Raw genomic sequence first — 21,165 nt, 5'->3', positions numbered from 1 at the left:
GGCAATGGCTCTCTGAGATCTGAACTAAAGGTAGCTCCCAATATCTGCCCTGAACTTAAAACAGGCATTGCTGACGATCCATTTACAGGTGCAGACAGGTGTTGCTGTATCCCTTGGCACCTCTTTGGTGGATACTGGAAGTTAGATTGGAAAACCACTTCAAAAACTGAAAATATCAAATAAGTAACACAATTTTTTAAAATTATTATTTAACTTATTTAAATTATTATTTAACTGCAGATGGGGACTGCAGCAAAGAAATTAAAAGACGCTTGCTCCTGGGGAGGAAAGCTATGGCAAATCTAGACAGCATCCTAAAAAGCAGAGACATCACCCTGCCAACAAAAGTGCGTTTAGTCAAGGCTATGGTATTCCCAGTTGCAATGTATGGCTGCGAAAGTTGGACCATAAGGAAGGCCGAGCGTCAAAGAATTGAGGCTTTTGAACTCTGGTGCTGGAGAAGACTCTTGCGAGTCCCTTGGACTGCAAGGCGAACAAACCGGTCAGTCCTAGAGGAGATCAACCCTGACTGCTCTTTAGAAGGCCAGATCCTGAAGATGAAACTCAAATACTTTAGCCACCTCATGAGAAGGAAGGACTCCCTGGAGAAGAGCCTAATGCTGGGAGTGATTGAGGGCAAAAGAAGAAGGGGACGACAGAGAATGAGGTGGCTGGATGGAGTCACTGAAGCAGTAGGTGCAAACTTAAATGGACTCCGGGGAATGGTAGAGGACAGGAAGGCCTGGAGGATCATTGTCCATGGGGTCGCGATGGGTCGGACACGACTTCGCACATAACAACAACATTATTTAACTTACATTTTTAAATTTTATTATTAAACTTATATGCCGCCCTTCCCGGGCAGCCAACAAGTAGAACTAGAGTTATACATATGCTAAATAAGTGTTCCATGGAATGTATTCAGACATATTCTTTCAGAACTCGGGTCAGTTTTTTAAGGAAGCAAATTGCTTTAAACAAGTCTGTGGTCTGCTGGTGGGTGACCTCCTGCATTCCTTGAGTGCTTTCAAACCTGCTAATTAGTTTAAACAGGTTATTAGCGGCCTACCACAAAAAAGTGTTAATCGTCTAATTCAGAGCCCAAGGCACCAAACCTGTCCAACATGTGTTCTGGTTTTATTTGCCTTTGATAACGTGCCTGGTTGCGATCAGATGAGATTATATCCAAGGTAGGTTCTGACAGATTGGTGGCTGATTGGATCAGCAGCCTCTGTGGATATCTTGATCTTCACCTCATGATTACCTGGGCAGTAATTAAAAAGCCAACAGGGTTCTGGGAAGCTGGAGGCGAAGGCAGTCCAAGTAGATGAATCAGAGGCTGCTGTGAATAACTTTTCTTCGTCAGGTGATATAAATGGAGAGGATAGTGCTCTAGCATGACTGATCTTCCTGATCTTGGAGAAGCCTGGTTAGATCCTTCACCCAGAAGCTTCTGGAAGGTTCCTCCTAGAAGGAAGGGACCTCCTGGGTCATCTAGTCCAACCCCTGCATCATGCAGGACACATCCCAATCGCTCATCCACTGTAACCTGCCACCCCCTTGAGCCTTCACAAAATCAGACCCTCTGTCAGATGGCTAACCAGCCTCTGTTTAAAATTTCCCAATGATGGAGAACCCACCACCTCCTGAGGAAGCCTCTTCCTCTGAGAAACTCCTGAAGCGATTGGGGGAGGGGCTGCAGAATCTCCCTGGGTTGAATCCCTAGACTCAGTCACCTGCATTGAATGGAAAGGACATGGAGGTGCCCAATTTAGGTTGAAACTAATTAGGCCTAAAGTTTATTGTTGTATAGTGCAGGTGTGGCCCTCCAGATGTCTGTGGACTACAATTCCCAGGATCCCCTGGGAATTGTAGCCCACGGACATCTGGAGAGCCACTGCTTGGACACCTCTGAACTATAGTGCGTGTTATGCTTTTCTAAGAATAGCCCAGGGGCTTTGTGCATGTTTCGAATTGTATAAGTTGAACACAATAAATATTCATATAATTTTATTCTTCACATTGTAGAGGCATCTAACCTTTACAGCCCTAAACGTTTTTCATTTTGGTTTTTTTTTTTTTGTTCTTACTTTAACCAGCTGGCCTTTTGCATCCCGTTCCACCAGAAAGGCAGAATATATGTCCCACTTTTGCCCGGATGCAGAAACAGGACCCAAATCTGCGTATCTGGTGAAAGTTCAATGCCCTGCTTATCAGCTGGTATTGCGTGGCTGATAAGATTATGCACAAGCTTTATTGATTCACTTTTATATAATCGGGGGCTGATTCGAGTGCAGTGAAGAAACCAGAGTCAATAAAGATAGCCAATTAAAGATAGGGTGGAGATTCCCTCCTCCCTCCAAAAATTCAGAACGCTCGACAAAACTTGAAGGGGGGGGGGGGGGGAGGACAACGTTTCCCAAGAGCAAACAAAAATGGGCCGGAGAATTTGATTGCGTCTGCCGTGTCCCTGAAAAAGCGATGAGAGAGAGGAGCCCTAGGGAACCGTGCCAAGCCAATGACTGAGTGCCAGCTAGATCTGGATGTGAGGGATGGCAGGTCAACAGGGACTGAAGAGCACTGGAAGAAAAGATAATGCAGTTATCTGTTAGATAGGTACACTAGTCTCCAGGTGAAGAAGAGAAGAAGAAGAGTTGGTTCTTATATGCTGCTTTTCTCTACCCGAACAGACACCGTGTGAGGAAGGTGAGGCTGAGAGAGCTCATGGGAATTGTAGTCCATGAACATCTGGAGGACCACAGGTTGACTACCCCTGCTTTAGGGCATTACAACCTGCTGAGGTCTGTGGCCTCCATGCTTCACCTTCGAATCCGCAGTTGGGAGCCCTAAACTGCATTGCTATATTGGGATCTGAGCCCGGGGTTTCCTCCAGACAGCCTCAACCCTTCAGCTGCTGGGACCTCATAACTGGGTCAAGTTCAGAAACACCCCCTGAACAGGAGACGGGAAGCCCGAAATACAAATCACGTTTCCTCGTTCTTTTAATCGACAACCTGCCGTAGAAATGAAAACCTCGTGTTCCCCTTGTGGCCCTCATTTATTAACTGATTAGCCAGCCTTATTGCATTCACAATCTCTAAAGCCCTGTGACCTAAGGTGACTCCGGGGCGTTTTCTACAGCTTGGTCAGGCGCAGCCCCCTCCTCTGCTGCCTCTTACTCATGAGCAATTCCTACACTGGATGACAACGGCCACTTGTGGTCACCTGATTGGCTGGGATTAGCAAGCACATGATTTAGGCACAACTCCGCTTCGTATAATTGAAGAGGATGTGCATAACGCGTGGCCAGAATTGGCCACAGCTACTCAAGTGCGGCCCTGTACTCGTAAATGTTGGATCGCTGTCTGTTTCCTGCCAGATTAATATCTTTAGTTTTATTATGTAGCATGTGTGCAATGTAGTTGCCAGGCAAGAGACGTTCAGGGGCGGTTTGCCCTTGCCTGACCTTGTGTGTTACAACCCTGGTATTCCTTAGCAGCTGCTGACCCTTCCAGGCTGACCCTGCACAGCTTCCAAGATCTGGCGGGACTGGCCTTGCCTGGGTGATCCAGGCCAAGCTGTTGGGAAGAAAGTTGATTCCTCCAAAATGTGGTGTCAGCAGAGGCATATTTAGGGAGTGGCGGCTGGAGCGCATGCCACATGGGAGGGAGCATCCTGTGCCCTGACTCCTATTGGCAGGGTCATGCAGGAGGCCCTTCATCCCCAACCAGCACCCCCGATGCCCACACCTGCGGGCAGAGATTGGTGGCACTCAGCCCCGATCCAGAGACAATGCCCTTCACGTGGAATTGACATCTTCATTGATATCTTCATGACATTACCTTTGTGGAAGGAAACGATGTTCCTTTCTGAAGGACTCATCAAACATAATTTTTGCTTCTTTTTGCCTCAAATGGGTTTCCATGGCTTCTACCTCCTGCAAACTGACAACCCTGCTATGGACATGGAAGTCCGGGCAGGGCCCTCCGGCCTCCTCCTTGCAACTAGTGCTGCGACTGTGATGACGTCAGGAGGGCCATCCAGGATGAATGGGGCCTGTGGAGAAGTTCTGTCATTTCCCTCCACCACATCCTGCCTCAATGGGCCATGCAGCGGTTGTTTTGCGGCATGACGAAGGGCTGGAAGGAAACTGCGCAGACAGGACCTCTGCGTCACCTTAAACGTTTTTTAAAATTTTCTTGTGCAAAATGCACATCCTGCCTTTCTGCCCTCACAAGGCCTGCCCAAGCTGCTAACAGTTCGAAACACATGTGATGAAATCATATTTCAAAGCTGTTAAAACCGATTCTTCCCCTGCAGTCGCTAAACACACAGATCATTACAAATAAAAAATTAAAGCAGAGGAGGAGAGATTGCTGAGGAGACACCAAGAGAAAGTCTTCACTCGCTGGCATGAGATAGCGTCAGAAGGGGACAGGATCTCTCGGAGGATTATCAAAGTTTTGGGGCCAAGAATTAGAAGGCCCTTTCCTGAGTTGCCAGCTGCCTAACCCTACAGAACTTCCAAAGATGGCTGTCATGGTTGGGCTGGCTCAAAAGAAAACCAGCAGTCCTTCATTTAGTCCAAAAGACCAGGGTCACATTTTTATTTTGCCTTCACATATTACTCTGCCTTTGCAGCCAAACTGTGGCTCTCCATGGACTACATGGACTACAATTCCCATGAGCACCCACCAGCATCATGTAGTCCACGGGTGGCCAAACTGTGGCTCACCAAATGTGCAAGGGCTACAATTCCCACCAGCAACGCCAGCATCGTACTCCAGAGGTGGCCAAACTGGCTCTCCATATGTGCATGGACTACACTTCCCATGAGGCCCTGCAAGCACCGAGGTAAATGGCAGTGACTCATGGTCATTGTAGTCCGTGGACATCTGGAGAGCCAGCTTGGCCACCCCTGGACCAGGGGTCAGAGGTCATGAAAATCAATTGGAACAAATATGGAGGGTCACTATAAAATCTGTAGAGAAAGAAAGAAAAAGGAAAGTCAGTACATATCAATGCAGAACGCAATTCCCTCTCCCACCCAAAAAACCCCGGCTTATTCCACTTTTAGCTCTGCGTGTATTTAAATGTCTCGAAATATATTAATAGAGAGGTCGCCTCCTTTGACGTCATCCCCCTTCCTAGTGGCCCCGCCCACTATTGGCTCTTTGGCTGGGGTGTCAATCATACGCTGAGGGGCGGGGAATGGGAGATGAAGGAAGTCGGGGGCGGAGCCAAGAGGCGAAGGGCGGTGCTATCTCCGAAGCACAGACGGGGTGAGTTTGGAGCCGCCCAATAGGAGCGCGGCGATTCCGTCGCGGCCGAACGAAGGGACGGGCTCAGCCAATGGGCTTGCAGGACTGAGATCGGGCTATGGGCCTGTGGCCGCCCTCGACCAATGAGAAGACCGATGTTTCTCACGTGGGTTTTACCCCGCCCTCTTGAGTTACCCCCTTAACGGCGCTTTCGCGAAAGGCGAAAGCCGAAATACCGAATCAGCCAATGAAAACGACAGTCAAGGGTCACGTGGCGAGGGCGCCGTGAGGCAGCAGTTGATGTGGCGCCAGGAGACAAAAAGGGCGGCTCCGCTTCCAAGCCAATGAAAGAAAAAAGGGTTCGGACGGGCTCTGCCTCTGCCAACCAATCACAGCACAGCGATCACCACCTCTCCGTCACGTGACCAGTCCCTCCCGGCCTCTTCGTCTCCAATAGGAAAGGGGGAGAGAGAAAGTCGTTTTCTCACGTGACCGTAGTAGTCGGCGAGTGAGGGGCGGGGTCGCGCGCTACGGAAGCCGAGCGGGAGGCGGAGTGGGCGGTTGCGAGAGCCACAGGCGAGCCGCGATGGCTGCGGACGGAGAGCGCTCCCCGCTGCTCCCGGCCGAGTCCGGCGATGGGGGCAACTCCGGCCTCGGAGGTCTGGTGGGGCCCGCCGGGCTGATGACAGGCGCCGCCTCGAACCCACCGGGGAAGCCGAACCCTCCTCAGGGTGAGCCAAGCCACGCCCCTCATTAATATGCAGGAGGGGGGACACCCCGCCCTTGGAGAGCTCCATACACTGGCTAGGGAGGGGGGTATTGAAAAGTGGGAGGAGCTAGACCCCGTGGGCGGGGTCTTAAGGCTGCAGAGGCGGGGCAAAGGCAAAAGGGGGGGCCTGTTGGGGTTGACATCCCCGCGGAGTGGGCTGCAGGGCTAGGATAAGGGGTGGTGGGGGTGTCCAGTAAGGGGAAAGGTAGATAAAAGAATGTCTAAAATTAGGGGGTTGGAGGGGGAAAGATGTCTGGAGATTCACTAAAGTATTGGCCAAGAAATAGATTTGTCTGGCGCTTTTATTTTGCATGTATCTTTGAATTTGCATGCCACGCTTCCCTGGGAACTCAGGGCAGCTTACAATATATATATATCATAACAAAACAGCCTTGTTGGCCCAGTTCCAGCAGAATGTCACCTAGGTGTTTATTGTTATTTAGCTTTCTCTTTAAAAGTATACATTCTCTTATAGAGAAGAGCTGGGATTTAGTATCCTGCTTTTTACTCCTGGAGAGAGTCGCTTACAATCGCCTTCCCTTCCTCCCCCCTACAAAAGACATGCTGCAAGGTAGGTGGGGCAGAGGGAAATCTGAGAGAACTAGGACTGGCCCAAACTCAACAAGATGGCTGCATGTGGAGGAATGGGGAATCAAACTCAGTTCACCAAATTAGAAGCCAGCCCTCTTAACCACTACACCATACTCGTGTAATGGGAAGGTGAGCTCCTGGTAAAGAGTGTACTGCATCTTGGTTGTTATGATGTAGTATTGAAACTGTATGTTATAGATTAAATTATTATAATGTTCGATGTAAAATTTCATAATGTTCGATGTAAACCACCCAGAGCTGTAAAGAATGGGTGGTATAAAAATCCAAATAAATAAAATAAAATCTAAGGAAGAGGAAAGGATCACCAGATTTTGAAGGCAAAAGATGTTTAGAAGATTATTGGGCAGGGCTATAATGCTGTTTAGAGACTAGGGAGTATGAAGGTTGTTATGAGTTTGACATTGGACTTGGTTTTCTTTCTTTCCTGCAAGGGTTTCCTGGATTTAGCGGGCTCGGCGAGGGGGGCCAGGCAGCCGTGCTTCCAGGAGAAGACCCCCCGCCATACTCGCCCATGGCATCTCCAGAGAGCGGCAGCGCTCCCATGATCACTTGCCGTGTCTGCCAGAGCCCCATCAACGTGGAGGGCAAGATGCACCAGCATGTTGTGAAATGCAGCGTCTGCAACGAGGCCACGGTGAGGATGGGGAGAAGGGGGTGCTGAAGGGAAAGTGGCTCTGGTGTTATGTTCACAGGTGTGAGCCTGGAAGGCCTAATTTCAAATCTTCACCTGGGCCAAGGACTTCTTTAAAAGTTTGGGGCAACCTGTGCTTTCTAAGCCACCCTTCCCTTGGTACCACTATTTCTCATGGTCTGGTAAATGTGGCAGCAAATTGGGACCACCCAGAGAGAAGGAAGAATACCCCGTTTTTCATTACCCAAAGGAGTCCCAAAGTGGCTTACAAGACCTTTCCCTTCCTCCCTCCAGAACAGACACCCTGCGACGTAGGTGGGGCTGAGAGAGCTCTGAGAGAACAGCTCTGGGTTCTTTATGAACAAAAAGAAGGAAAGCACCCAGTTTTGTTTGAACCATTGCAGTATGAAGGCAGAACGGTGCCCTGGACGTGTCATTTGTCTGAAAGGGAAGTATAGCGTGCTGATTTCCTCATAACCTAATAGGGAGAGGATGACTGGGCTATGGGGATTCCTCTCTCCGGGATCCTTGTAGTTGTGGGCTTCTTACCCAAAATGCCTCCCCACGCTGCAGGGAAAATGTGAAGTCTAAAATTAACTCTTTTCACCTGTTGTTTGGAGGGGGCTGGTACTCGGAGAACGTGGGTCGCAGATGGCCGGGGTTTGTGCAAAGCCACAGTCTCTGCCAGGGTTGCTGTTGCTTCCTCCAGCCTTTTGGGCAGCTTGTTTTACATTTCTGTCTGGGCAGCTCAGAGTCTCTTACGGAGTTCAAAAATCAATATGAATCCTTGCGCCAGGGTTGCTGTCAACAAATGCATTGGTGCCCAGGCGGGCAGGCTTCCAGAAGATGGGAGCTGGACGGCTACAGAACATCACCGGCATCTTTGCGAGTCAGGAATCCATCCACTTCTGAGTTGGTTTCTGAATATGATCCTTGACCTTGCGTGTTCTGTGTCTCGGAGAAACTTGTCTGACTACTCCCACCTCCAGCTTCTTGCCACGCGCCAAATGGAAGTGCGTTTGCGGGACCCAGTAAACAAAGGTGTGGCTCAGAGGTCAGGCCGGTGGACTTCAGATCGGGTTCAGACAACAGGAAATCTGTAATCGGGGGAGTCCTCTGTCTTAATTTGCCTCAGGATGATTGGAGTGAGAGTTCAAGAGGCGAGGGTGTGGCCGCTCTCTAGTCAGCAGCTCCCAGATTCAATCTCCGGTGACAGAATCTCAGTAGATGCTGAGAGAGCATCTCGCCTACCGGCAGTCAGAATATGAGATGCAGAGGCCTGACGTGGTTTGGCTCTGAACTTCTGTGGAACTTCCTTTCAAGGGAGGGGTGGTGACTCAGTGGCTTTGCCTGCAGCTGGTCCCAGGCAGCCCACGTATGAAGATTGTGAGGCACTTCAGTGCATATAATAACGATAATATATATTTTTTAATTTATGTGTGAACTAGAGCTGTTTGGGCATTTGATGGTGCTTGTTTGTTTTTTTGCGTATAATGCTTTTTTAGGGAAGTTTTTTGCGCCGGTAGAAGAAATGCTGCGTCCATTAAGAACAGACTGTCCGTCTGCCTTATCAGCTCAGGCCTTGGATTACAGCACGACAGAGTCAGGCCGTTTGAGAACATCAGGACATCCGTTCCTTCCCCGATTATTTCTTTTCTTTTTGAAGTCCATCTGAATGTGGGGGCGTAGGTCTTGTTTGTTTCCACTTTTGCACAGGGGAGTGCCGGATATTTCATAGTTCACATCTCAGGTTATTCTCACAACAGCTCCGAGAGGCTGGCATGATTTTTTGAACCGGTGGCTTTCCGAGGGCCGTGCAGCAATCTCCGATTTATTTATATTTAACTGATGCCCTGCTTTTTCTCCCCATTGGGGTCCAAAGTAGCTTGCCACTTTTCTTCCTTCTCCGGTCAGTTCTCCCAACAACCCTGTGGAGTGGGCTTGGCTGAGAGTCCAGGCCAAGGTCACTCTGAGCTTCTATGGAGGAGTGATGATTTGAACCTGGGTCTTCTGAAGTAGTCTAGCATCAACCGCTGCAGGACTCTGGCTGTCCCAGTTCCCAGGAGGCTGTCTAAAAGTGCCCATCCTCTCTCAGGCAGGTCACATGTGCCGTTTAGGACGTTTATAACCAACATTTCTGGCTGGCGTCAAAAGATTAACTGCTGTGGCTCTCTCTACCCTTGCTGGGGGCACTGACTATGCATATATTCTTCCCCAGCCTCAATCAACAAGCAGCGTTTCACCCAAGAACCTTCCCAGACAAACAGAGTTTTTAAAATTTCCCCACCAGAGTGATACTGTTTCTCAAATTGTCCGTTCACCCTGTGCAGGTGGAGCAATTGTGAATATTCCATGGCACCCTGGTGGCCTAATAAGATTTCACAGTCATCGTTGTCCAATCTGTCACAGGAGGATTGCTTCCCCTGCTCTGCCTCGTCGTCCGTTGCCCCTTCTGCCGGAGGATGTGTCCTTTCAAACTTGCAGGCTTCCTCCAGATGTGTAACCTTTCTGCTTTTCCCTGCTCCAGCCCATCAAAAATGCCCCAGCTGGGAAGAAGTACGTGAGATGCCCCTGCAACTGCCTCTTAATCTGCAAGGTGACATCGCAGCGCATCGCCTGTCCGCGGACGTACTGGTAAGGGAACCGGGGAGGGAGGCTCTCAGAAAGGGAAGCCAGCCAGCTCGGAGGAGTGGTTTAGAGTCATAGTTTCTTAATCTGTAGAAACTCCTCCAGATGCAATCGGCTGGGCGACCTTGAGTCAGACCCCGTTCTCTCAGAGCTCTCTCAGCCTCATGTACCTCACTGGGTGTCCGCTGTGGGGAGAGGAAGGGAAAGGAGTTGGGAAGTGCCTTTGATACAAGTGATGCCTGCTGGGTGACCTTGTGCCAGTCCCAGTTCTCTCAGAGCTCTCAGCCCCACCTACCATACAGGGTGTCTGCTGTGGGGAGAGGAAGAGAAGGAGAAGGGAGGGAATTGTCAGCCGCTTTGTGAAAAGCAGGATACAGAAAAACAGGTCTTCTCATGGCTGTACTGGGATTACACCCAAACTCTCACACCAGACTGGACATTAGGTGCGCGACCTTCCATCCTGCAGACCCCGAGAAAGACGTGACTGGACTTTGCGACTGTTGGGGAAACGTGAAGGTAGCAAGGGCCCTTTCATCTTCTCTTCTCTCCCTCACAGCAAAAGGATTATTAATTTGGGCCCCGTGCACCCTGGACCCATGAGCCCCGAACCTCAGCCTGTGGGCGTGCGTGTCATCTGTGGCCACTGCAAAAACAGTTTCCTGGTAAGGACGAGCGGGATGGCCGGGGTGGGATGGCCAGCGTTTATTCGCAAGGTGTGATGTTAATCCCTTCGTTGTGGCTCTCGGGTAGAGACGGGTGCCCTGTGGATCCGTCTGAACCAGTGGCAGCCTCCGGGCTGGGGCGAAAGGGCTTCCAGCTCCTGCTGACCGGCTTTTCCTCCTTTTCTCCCTAGTGGACGGAGTTCACAGACCGCACCTTAGCCCGATGTCCACACTGCCGTAAAGTGTGAGTTTCGCCGTTTACTATGCAGTTATCGTACGGGCACGTGGTAGCATAGGAGGCAGTTTGCCGTGGCCCGCCTCCTTGTCTTTGCGTGGGCTGAGAAAAGCCAGCTCCGGAACAGGGGCGTGGCTTCTGAGTAGGGTGGGCGGGGCATCTTGCTGGAGCAAAGGGTGTCCCTTCATTGGCGGGGGTGGGTGGGTTGGGGGAATGGAGTCTCACACCGCTCGACACCCGCTGTCCCCTCAAGAGCCGGGGAGGCCTCAGGAAGTCTGACTCTGCTCTCCTCCTCCCTCAGCTCTTCCATCGGGCGCCGCTACCCCCGAAAACGCTGCTTTTGCTGCTTCCTGCTGGGCCTCTTGATGGCCGTGACGGCAACGGGCCTCGTGGTGAGTCGGAGCGACGACGGAGCGTCTGCATCGTGCAGCGTTCGCTGGTGCTTGCGTGCCGAAGCAAACAAACGCAGGCAGCCACAGGAGTTAGTTACAATAGCAGTATCAGACAAAACACTTGCTCCCCGAGCAATTTGGGGCCGATCCGCAGCTTCTCCTCCCCCCCCCCCCGCTTCTGGCCCGTTAGCCTCCTGCTGACCCCTCCCCATCTCTCCCTCCGCCTGCAGGTCGGCACGCAGAAAGACGCCAAGAAGTACGGCGGGATCTACGCCTCGTGGGCGCTGGTCATCCTCCTGGCCGTGGTGTGCTTCGGCCGTGCCATGTACTGGGCCTGCATGAGGGTCAGCAATCCGATCCAGAACTTCTCCTGAAGCTTCCCTGGGCTCTCCGTTCCCAGTCGCTGCCGCTCCCAGTGCGCCATCTGCCGAGAGCCAGCCTCGCCTGCCCTCTTCTCTTCCTCCCCTTTGGGGCCGGGAGCCTCTCGTGCCCCCTTCCCACCATGCTCGCGCCCCCATCGATCACACCATCGCAGCTTTGACCACCTCCTCCACACCTGAGAGGCTTCCGCGGAGACCCTCGCCGGGGTGAGGCATGGTTGGTGCCCTAAGGAACCTTCGAACCCAAACGAAACTCGGATCTCCAAAAGCCGTTGTCCGCCCCAGAGCCGGACGAGTTCTTGCGAACCCAACGGATAGCGGAACTCTGGATCGGACCAATTTCAGGAGATGTTCTGGGACTGGGCAGACCGTGATGGATTCCTTTCCACGGGAGACAGTTGGGGCTGCGCGCTGGAACCCCCGGCAAAATGGCATGATCCAGTGGGGCCTTGGAGATAAGGCTGCCCAAAGGGGCTTGGTGTCTTGTGGGGGCCCTACGGTGGCTCAGCGGGGACATTTTGAAGAGCGGCACGCTTTGAGCAGGCGTTTGCAATCCTTGGAACTTCGTAGTTGCTTCCCGGGATGCAGGTGGACCACCGGAGGGCTGCGAGGAGTCCGTGTTGCGTTGACCCATCCTCCCCTTTGCTTATGAAGAACAGCGGAGAGGGGGACCACCCAAGCTGCTGCAGCAACCGTGGCGAATTGCACTTTCTTCAAAGTCGAGCAGATGCCACTGGTGGGCCCATGGCTCTGGTCACATTCCGTTCCTCGTCGCCTGGTTGCTTCGAACGCCTTCCCCAGGAGTCCTGTGGGCCAGGTGCCTCGTGTCTTGTAACGCCACAGAGTTGGTGTCCTGGCGCCCCCTCCCCTTGCCCCCCGTCCCTTTCTCCCTCATTTTGAGACCAGCCGCGATCCCGAGGCCTGCCCCTGAGAGAACTCTCGACTCCACCCAAATGAAACAGAGGCGTTATTTCCACACCCCGGCTTCCACAGCCCCTTTTGTTGTGCATTCCTGGGCAGAGGGCTTCCTCACTGGCCTTGCTTCCTCTGGAAGCCCGGTTTCCATCCCCGGAAGTTGGGGGAGGGGTGCACGTTACCCACATGTGCAGCTATGATTGGAGGGGGGGGGGGGCTTGTTCTCCATCAAACCTGAACAGGAGACGTGAAGACTGGGACGGGCCAGGCACCCTCTCCTTCCACCTGCTCCCCCCTCTCACTCAGTTTCCGTTTAAGGGGCTGCCCATTCATTCTGCTCTCGTTGCTGTTTCCGAAGACCTTTGGACCCCGCAGCTTCCCCGGCCAGGAAACGTGCTCCTGTCACGCGAGGGGGTGGTTGTGGGTGGGCGACGGCCCTTCCAAGGCCCCAAAGCCCATGAGAAACGCTTTCCAGGAGGCGACTGGCCTCCGGATGCGCACGACAAGGACTAACTGAGGCGGTGTTGAAAAGCGGCAGGTTCCGGTTGTCGATCCGAAAGTCGTCCCGGGCGCCGGGGAGTGTGTTTTGGTCTTGCTTCCATGCCTGTCTTGGCTACTGTCGGGGAAGGGTGGTGACCCACCCCCATCCTCCCCAGCTCTTCGTTCCCCCCCCCCCCGGCTTTGAGCTTTGTTGCTGTTGTGGCTTGTATATAAAGATGATGTCCATGTACAGAGCTTATTTAAATATCTCTGCCTTCCATGGCACCTGCCCGCTTCTTCCCTCTTTCCCTCCTCCTGTTCTCCTGCAGCGTTCCGTCCCTTACCCTCCCCTGTCCGGGTTAAGCTTGTGTCTCTTTCTCCTTTCCTTCACCATGGCCAAAGGAGGAAGTTTTTTAAAAGAGAGAAATTAGACGGTTGTAAATAAAGTTGAGATTCCATTCGGTGAGAAAAGCGTTTGGGCAAAAGCTCTTGTTGGTTTGTTTACTCGTTCAATGGGGATGGTGTCAATTAAAGGTTTTTGCGTACGGAGGCATGTAGCTGTTCCAAGCTGAAAACCCCTTGGAGGAAGCTGGTTTGTCCCTTTGTCACCTTGCTTTGATGCAGCTTGCCCAAGAACTCGGGTGGGTGGCTGTGTTGGTCTCACTTGGGTGGCTTTGGGCCAGTTAGTCTTGACAGAGCTGTTCTCACAGCAGTTCTGTCAGAGCTCTCAACCCCCAGCTATCTCACAGGGTGCCTGTTGTGGGGAGAGGAAGAGAAGGCAATCATAAGCCACTTTGAGACTCCTAAGGGAGTAAAAAAGGCGGGTATAAAAACCAACACTTCTCCCTGCTCCGTGTATGTTTTAATAATTTGATTTCTCCTGGCTCTGTGGTAAATAATATTTTGAGCCATGTAAGTCAAGGCCGGGTATATACGTTCCCCTGATTATCATGGTGTACGTGCACACCAGAAAACCTTTCTGTACAAACCGTGTGGAAATGTTTTGACACAATTCCTCTGCGTCGTGTGCTGCCAAGAATTCAACTGGACAGCTCGGTTGGTCAGACTGGCCTGGGGGTAGCTTGAAGCGATAAAGAAGGCCATGTGGAAACGGGAGAAGCAGCTTGCCTTTCTAAAAGATGCAAGGTGTTGGGGGCCGATTTGTTTTACTGTCAGTCCCTGGTTGGTCCGCAGAATAAGGAATAAGGAGACAGTTGCAAGTCCTGCATGTTCATGGTTTTTGCCTGCCAGGGACAGGCCGTAATCCCTCTTTGTACAACTCCTGGGCGGTGAGGGTAAGGGGGATTATCGGCTGCCTCGTTCCCACTAACAGGATTGGGCCAGAAAGGCTCCCCCCCACACACACACACAACCCCTGCCCCACATCCTTCCCTGCCAACACAGAACAAGTCTCATGATCTGGTTTACAAGCCTCTGGTTTCTCTGCCCCAAGACTCCCGGGGAAAAGCCAACCCCTCTTTCTGCCCCCATGCAGCGAATTAGGGGGAGGAGCAATGGGGGATGCCAGCTGGGGTTGAGGTTCTGCACCACTGGCTGCCCCTGTGATTCACAGAGGGCTAGCAGCCAGCTTGATGCTCTGAAGCCTAGAGACGACCAAGGCAGAGACTGGGGGGCCCCTTAGGACATGGTTCCAGAGCAGCTGAGTCAAGAGTTTCAAAGGGGGGTGGACAACAGCGCCCAGAATTTTTTCGAGGGGGAAGTCGGGCTGCAGAAGGCACTGAGAGAGCAGTTCTGGGAGGCAACTTCAGCACCTCTGGGGCAAGACAAGGTTCAGGGCACAGCCTAATCCTGGTTTGGGAATCAGTCGCTCGCTCTTTCTCCCCTTTGCTCAGAGGCCTTATCAGGCACCGTGCAAATACTTCAGCTGGGACTCCGGCAGGCAGCGGGCTGGTCACGGTCTCCCCGGCCAACCAAACAGGGCCCTTCACCTGGGCCGAGGTGTGAGGCTCAAGCAGAGCTCCTTGACCTTTTCTCAGAATTCTCGAGGAAGTCGGGGTTCCCTGGCCTGCGGGCACAGCCTGCTGCTGGAGAAGTACACATTTTTAGAATGAGGAGCTCCACTCGTTAATGACATCAGAAGAGCCCTGCTGGAATCGGGCCGGTGGTCCCTTATTCCAGCATCCTGTCTCACACAGTGAGGGTTTCCTGATGGTCCTGGAAGGGTTTCCCAAAGGGGTGGGAGTTAATTTTTGAAATACATTTTTAAACTAAACATTTATGGTCATGCTGACCCGCCCACCCTTCCCAAAACGGCCAGGGATGGATGGGAAGAGAAGGGGCCCCAGTGTGGGCACGTTACAGGGGTTTCTTAGTGGCAGAAAAGTTGAGAAAGGTTGATCTAGGGCAGGGGTGCCAAGCTGCAAATACTGGCAGGGACTCCTGGGACTTGTAGTCCGTGGACACATGGAGAGCCACAGTTTGGCCACCCCTGACCTAGGGCCTCCTGCATGCCAAGCAGAGGCTCTGCCACTGAGCCCACGATCTCTCCCAACTGCACCACTCCTGGGCAGAATGATGTCTTGGTCCAGGGCCTCAAATCTACCTTCTCGCTACCAATTGCGTAGCTGGAGAGGAAAACACAACCCCTCCCCAACCGTGATCAGTAATGTGTGCCTTTTCCCTTAAAGGAGACCAAGTGAAGTAGGGCTAGGCCACAGAGACAGGAACTTAACAGCAAAGAACTGAACAAGAGGACTGAGAAATCCTTTACCGAGGACCTGTCGGAGACGACAACCCCCTTCTTACAATGAAGGCACTCCAAGTATGACAGGCACTGTTCTTTTAAATAAAAAAAGGGAAGTTTAATGCTTTATTTTGCAGAGAGAAACAGTCTTACAGCACCAGAGCCTCCGGAAACCAGGAAATTGGATAGGGCAGAGCTCCTTTATGGGGGAAAACCCCCAGCTGTTCAGATACAAAACTGGAGACCTCTAGTGCTTTAAAGCAACCAGAATAAGGGATGTCTATTAGGTGGGGATAAGAAACTCAAGAGCAGTTCCCTGTCTTCCCCTCCCACCACTGAGAATCTCAGCTTGTGGGTTTGCCAGTTTCTGACCCAGAAGCCCCGCATCTCACCGTGGGGAAGGAAGAGGCAGGATGTCTTCTCCTGTGCCCCCTAATTGGGGCCTTAATTGCTGCAGCAGGCAGAGGAAAAAAGGATACACAGATTTCCAGAAATAAGACCATGATTTCTATCATTGGGCTAGTCTCTCCTCCGGGTTAAGAGCTGGCAACCCTCATTGTCAGCTCTGGTTTCCCTGCCAGGGTAGAGAAGCCAAGCCACTGTGGGGAGGGGGTGCCCATTAAAGCACGCCTACCCCGGGGCTCTCCCTCCCCCTTCCCTTCCCTCACGCGGCCAGATACAGGGTGATGGGGCAGTGGTCGCTCCCCAGGGCCTTGGAGCGGATCTTGCTGTCGCACAGCCCCTCCAGCAGCCCGCCAGAGACCAGGAAGTAATCCAGCCGCCAGCCGACGTTCTTGGCCCGGGCGTTCATCATGTAGGTCCAGAAGGTGTAGGCGTAGGGGGTCTCGGGGTACAGGTGCCGGAAGCTGTCGGTGAAGCCGGCCTCCAGCAGCTCGCCGAAGCCGGCCCGCTCTTCCGGGGTGAAGCCGGCGTTCTTCTTGTTGCCCTTCGGGTTCTTGAGGTCGATCTCTTGGTGGGCCACGTTGAGGTCGCCGCAGAGGATGAGGGGCTTGCGGGCGGCCAGGCCCTGGAGGTACGCCCGGAAGGCCTTGTCCCAGCGCTGGCGGTACTCCAGCCGCACCAGACCCCGGCCCGCATTGGGCACGTAGGCGGTCACCAGGAAGTGGGAGGGGAACTCGGCCGAGATCACCCGGCCTTCCTTGTCGTGCTCCTCCTCACCTGTAGGGGGCGGAAGAGTTGGGAAGTGAGAGGGAAGCGATTGCAGCTCTCTATGGACATGCCGTCAGGTCGCTCCCAATTTATTATAAATTAATGACCCCCAGAATGAAACATTGTTAGCTGCCTTGCCGGGGTCTTGCAAACAGGGCTGAGGTCTCCTTGACGATCTTTATTTTTATTTCTTCATATTATTATTTGATTTATATACCGCCCCTTCCAGCGATGCCAGCTCAGGGCTGTGCTTGAAGTTAAATAACGCAATAAAATTTGAATCTAATGGCACCTTGACTGGAGGCTTTTGTGTGCCTGCACACTTCCTCAAACAATGGAATAGAAATTGTCAGAAATACAGATAAAAGGAGAGAATAAATTAGCAGGAAATTAGTAAACAGCGTCACGGAGAGGTCCAGCAAACCTGCAGCATAAGGAAGGGGGAAAAAAAACCCAAACTGAATTCCGAATGGAACCGAAAGGCCCGAGGAACTCAGGCGAGCTTACCGATCCCGTACGTGACATCGATGGGCTTGGTTTTGGAGAGCAGGGCCACCCCGCTGTAGCCCTCCTTGTCATCCGAACAGGCCCAGTACTTGTGGGGATACTCCGGCATCTCGCGGATGTCGGCGGGAAGCTGCTTCTCGGCGCATTTAGTCTCCTGCAGGCAGAGCACGTCAGGGTCTTCCTCGCGCACCCACTGTGGGGAGAGACAGTTTTAAGGCTGGGCTCTGAGAACCAGATGCTTCTGCATTCCACCTCCCACGGAGAAGAAGAAGTGGGAGGCAGCCAGTTAGAACTTGGGAACACAGACTGGTGGGCCAGGGCTTGGCCTTGCCCCTTCTTTCCCACCCTACACAGGGGCGGGCCTGCAGCTGAGCAGCAATGGGCATGCTGTGCACAGTCCCCAGTTCAAGACACAACATCTCCAAGTGGGAAGGATCCTGGAGAGAAGGTCTGGAGATAGCAAGGAAGCCACGTTGTGCTGACTGGGTCAACCGTTTGGCTCGGCCAGTGAAAATTGCCTGCTTACCAAGGGCGACTAGACATCCTAAGCTGCCTCTGATCTCAGCTTCGTGTGAGCCCCCAAAGGAATTCTCCATCTCACCTGGGACCTCTGGTTGCTAGGCCACCACCTAATTGCGGCAAAGCACCGATCCCCCAAGGGCTGGTTAGCAACTTAGAGGTAACATTATACAAAGCAGCAAAGGAGCAAAGAATGAAGGGGGGGGAGGAATGGATATCCCTGAGTTGTGAACGTTTGAGCAATGGATGTGATCCAGAACTGCTGATCCACTGAGTCAAGGTGTCAGCCATTCTAAGTAGCCGTGGATCTCCAGAGTTTCAAGGGGTGGTGGCATCTTTTCCCAGCACCAGCAGGGAATTAATTACCTCCAGGCCCTTCTTCTTTATCCAGGCACGGATCCCGTCAACATTCCAGGAGGTGACCTTCAGTGTGTATTTCTTGCCACTCGGAGAAGAGAGTTTATCGGGAGGGTCCTGGTACAGGATCGGACCGTCGGCCTCCTTCTCGGCCTTAGCGCCGCCTTTCTTAGCCTTCTTAGGCTCTGGTTCTAGCCCAAAAAAATGGGGTGGGGTGGAAGAGAAGAAAGAAACGGCAATTGGGGTCTGTCAGCAAAAGGCTGCAATTAACTTTCTATCTAGTCACCTGGGGCGAGTAGACTTTCAGCCCAGGTAACTGGGGGGGGGGCAGTTTTAGAAAACTTGGTTCCTTTTAAGACACAAAGTGACAGCCCACTATAATTGTCAAAGGATGTGTAACAGCAGGGCAGTGAGAAGCCCAAGGTCACCCAGCTGGCTGCATGGGGAGGAGGAGTGGGGAATCGACTCCGGCTCGCCAGATTAGAAGCCCGTTCTTAACCCTCAGCACCACGCAGGCTCAGAGGACAAAAAGCCATCTTCCTTGGGGCCTACTCACCTGCCACCTCCTCCTTCTCTTCTGGAGCGACGCCATCCTCCTTCTTCTTCCCTCGTTTCGGCATCTCGGAGCTCAGCCCAAGGGGCCAGCAGCGTCCCCGCCTCAAGAGCCCCACACTCTGGAGCAGCAGCGTCTCCTGCCAAAGGAGAACCTGTGAGTCCAGCACCCAATGGAATCAGCCCCATCTTCGGCCTTGGTTTCCCACTAGACCCCTTCCCACCGGTGCCAAGGGAGACGGCCAAAAATAGCCCCTGGAATCCTTCTCCTTGGCTGGCTGGACTAATCCCCCCCAGGGCCAATCCCTCCCTGACCTCGACCTACAGCAGGCAAAGTCAATCTCCACCCCCCTCCCCCAGCTTTGGTTTTGATCTTGCGAGGCTATTATGCCTTTAACTGCCAAAACAGCTGCCTGAAACATCTGCTTGTTATAGGCACAGGGCCTCATCTAGGACTGCAGCTGGCATTGCCGACTTCGGTTTGGATAATTTCCAGGATATTTGAGGGTGCAGCCTGGGGAAGGGGATCCCTGGGGTATCATAGGTCCCACCCCCCAAAGGAGCCATTTCCTCCAGGGGAATTGACCTCCGAAGTCCGGAGATGAGCGGTAATTCATGCAGCCAAGCTGGCCTCTCCTGGCAACAGCAGCTGCCCTCTCCCCCACAACCCCCCCACCCAAGGAACAACCTCTTTGCAGCAAGGCCCCCTTTTCCTGGGATGGAGGGAGCTCGTGCTGCCCCCGTTGGCATCAATAAGCCTCTCCCTCAAGCCACCCACAATTATTGCTTTAAAATAAATAAATTCTAACCCAGCTGCTGCTGGGATGTGCTCAAAGGAATGCCAGGAATGCTCACTGGAAACCACGGCAGGAAGACCCACTGGAAATAGTGGGAGGCACGAATGCCAATTGACTTGCATGGGCACCCTGGTTTCCAAGGGGCATTCCTGTCATTCCTTTGAGCCTTTGCCGTTACCAGCTGGATAACGTGGCTGGAATTAACTAGAGGTTTTCCTTGTTTATAATAATATTATTATTATTATCATTATTCACATTCACATCCTGCCCTTCCCTGGAGGCTCAGGGCGGCTTAGAGGATTAAAATACATGACCAAGGCATTAAATAGCAGGTGCTTCAAAGATATTTTTAAAATAATAATTCAATACGAGATTGACTTGCATGGCTCCCTGGTATCCAAGGGGCATTCCTGTCATTCCTTTCAGTACATCCCTAACCGCTTTGCCTTTAACAACCGGATAACTTGGCTGGAATTAACTAGAGGTTTTCCCCGTTTATTATAATAATTAATAATTATTATCGTTATTCACATTTACACTCCGCCCTTCCCTGGAAGCCCAGGGCGGCTTACGGAGATTTAAAATACATAACCCAGATATGAACTAGCAGGTGTTTTAAAATAGCAAAAATTAAAAATAAGGCAACCAAGTCAGCTTCCCACCGCCTCCTTCCCCAAGTGAAAAAGAGGCAGGACTCTTGCCGCTTAAGAGAGTCCTTGGCCGGGGGTGGAGGGGAAGGGGCTTTTTAGGATGCAGCGCTGGGGGAGGCGGGCAAGGCTCCACCTGTTGAACTGCCACCTGCAAGGCAGGACTCCTCCCTCTCTCTGCCCACTTTAATGTTTTCCTGCTGCTCTCAGAGCCGTATGGAAGGGCGGCATATAAATCTAAAATAAATCAATTACATTAAATAAATTAAGGGCAGCTGGAGGGGGACTCTGCCTGAAGCCTCCCGCCCTTACCGGCCCAGATCCCGGGATCTCCCCCGAGACAAAGACAGGATCAGCCAAGACCGCAGCCCTGCAGAATGGAGAGGATCACCACGTGGAGTGGATTTGCGCCACGTGATGAGGAGCTTGGGTCACGTGGGGGAGAAAGGTTCCACTGGGTGTCGTCCATCCGCCAATGGCTGCTCGCGCTGCCGTCACGTGGAGAGGGAGGAGGGCGGGGCTCGGCTGCCAAAGGGGACACAGACTCATCGTGTTGTAGGCAACCCACCACTTCCGGTTGAACGGTGAGGTGGTCGCCTCTACAAGGGGGGGGGGAAATAAAACAGGTTTGGAGTTCAGGCGCACCTGGAAGGCCGGCCTATGAGCTTTCGTGTGCATGCACCTTTCTCCAGATACAGCGGAACAGGAGTGACTCAGCCTTTACCTGTAGGCAGGGAGGGGAAGGTGTAGCCAGGGTGCAGATGCATAATTCCCCGGGCAATTACAGCCGAGCTAGGATAGGGTCAGTTGCAATCTGCACACAAATGCAATTGTCAAAGGAGAGAAGTTTGAGGTCAGGGGATAAGGTGGTGCCTCTGTCGTGCAATGGTTTTAAATGTTAAATTGCTGTCGCAATCCGCCCGAAGCCCGCTTGCAAATAAATAAAG

General features: G+C 52.5%; 2 protein-coding genes across 2 annotated transcripts; one reads left to right on the top strand and one right to left on the bottom strand.

Moving 5' to 3' along the window:
* The first annotated feature begins 5,513 nt into the window (after positions 1-5,513).
* On the top strand, positions 5,514-13,450 carry PIP4P1 (phosphatidylinositol-4,5-bisphosphate 4-phosphatase 1). The gene is made up of 7 exons (XM_077313059.1): positions 5,514-5,992; positions 7,074-7,276; positions 9,801-9,907; positions 10,458-10,563; positions 10,755-10,807; positions 11,100-11,190; positions 11,421-13,450. Exons 1-7 carry the CDS (start codon positions 5,848-5,850, stop codon positions 11,562-11,564), a joined length of 849 nt encoding a protein of 282 aa, XP_077169174.1. The 5' UTR covers positions 5,514-5,847; the 3' UTR covers positions 11,565-13,450.
* A 2,312-nt stretch (positions 13,451-15,762) lies between these two features.
* APEX1 (apurinic/apyrimidinic endodeoxyribonuclease 1) lies at positions 15,763-20,651 on the bottom strand. Its single transcript, XM_077313058.1, has 5 exons — positions 20,531-20,651; positions 18,779-18,914; positions 18,232-18,413; positions 17,347-17,539; positions 15,763-16,848 (listed from the first exon to the last, which is right to left on the bottom strand). Exons 2-5 carry the CDS (start codon positions 18,840-18,842, stop codon positions 16,334-16,336), a joined length of 954 nt encoding a protein of 317 aa, XP_077169173.1. The 5' UTR covers positions 18,843-18,914; positions 20,531-20,651; the 3' UTR covers positions 15,763-16,333.
* Between the last annotated feature and the right edge of the window lie 514 nt (positions 20,652-21,165).

Source organism: Paroedura picta, chromosome 16 (assembly GCF_049243985.1).
Source record: "Paroedura picta isolate Pp20150507F chromosome 16, Ppicta_v3.0, whole genome shotgun sequence".
In the NCBI taxonomy this organism is placed as follows: Eukaryota; Metazoa; Chordata; class Lepidosauria; order Squamata; family Gekkonidae; genus Paroedura; species Paroedura picta.
This window is presented reverse-complemented; position numbering and strand designations above follow the sequence as displayed.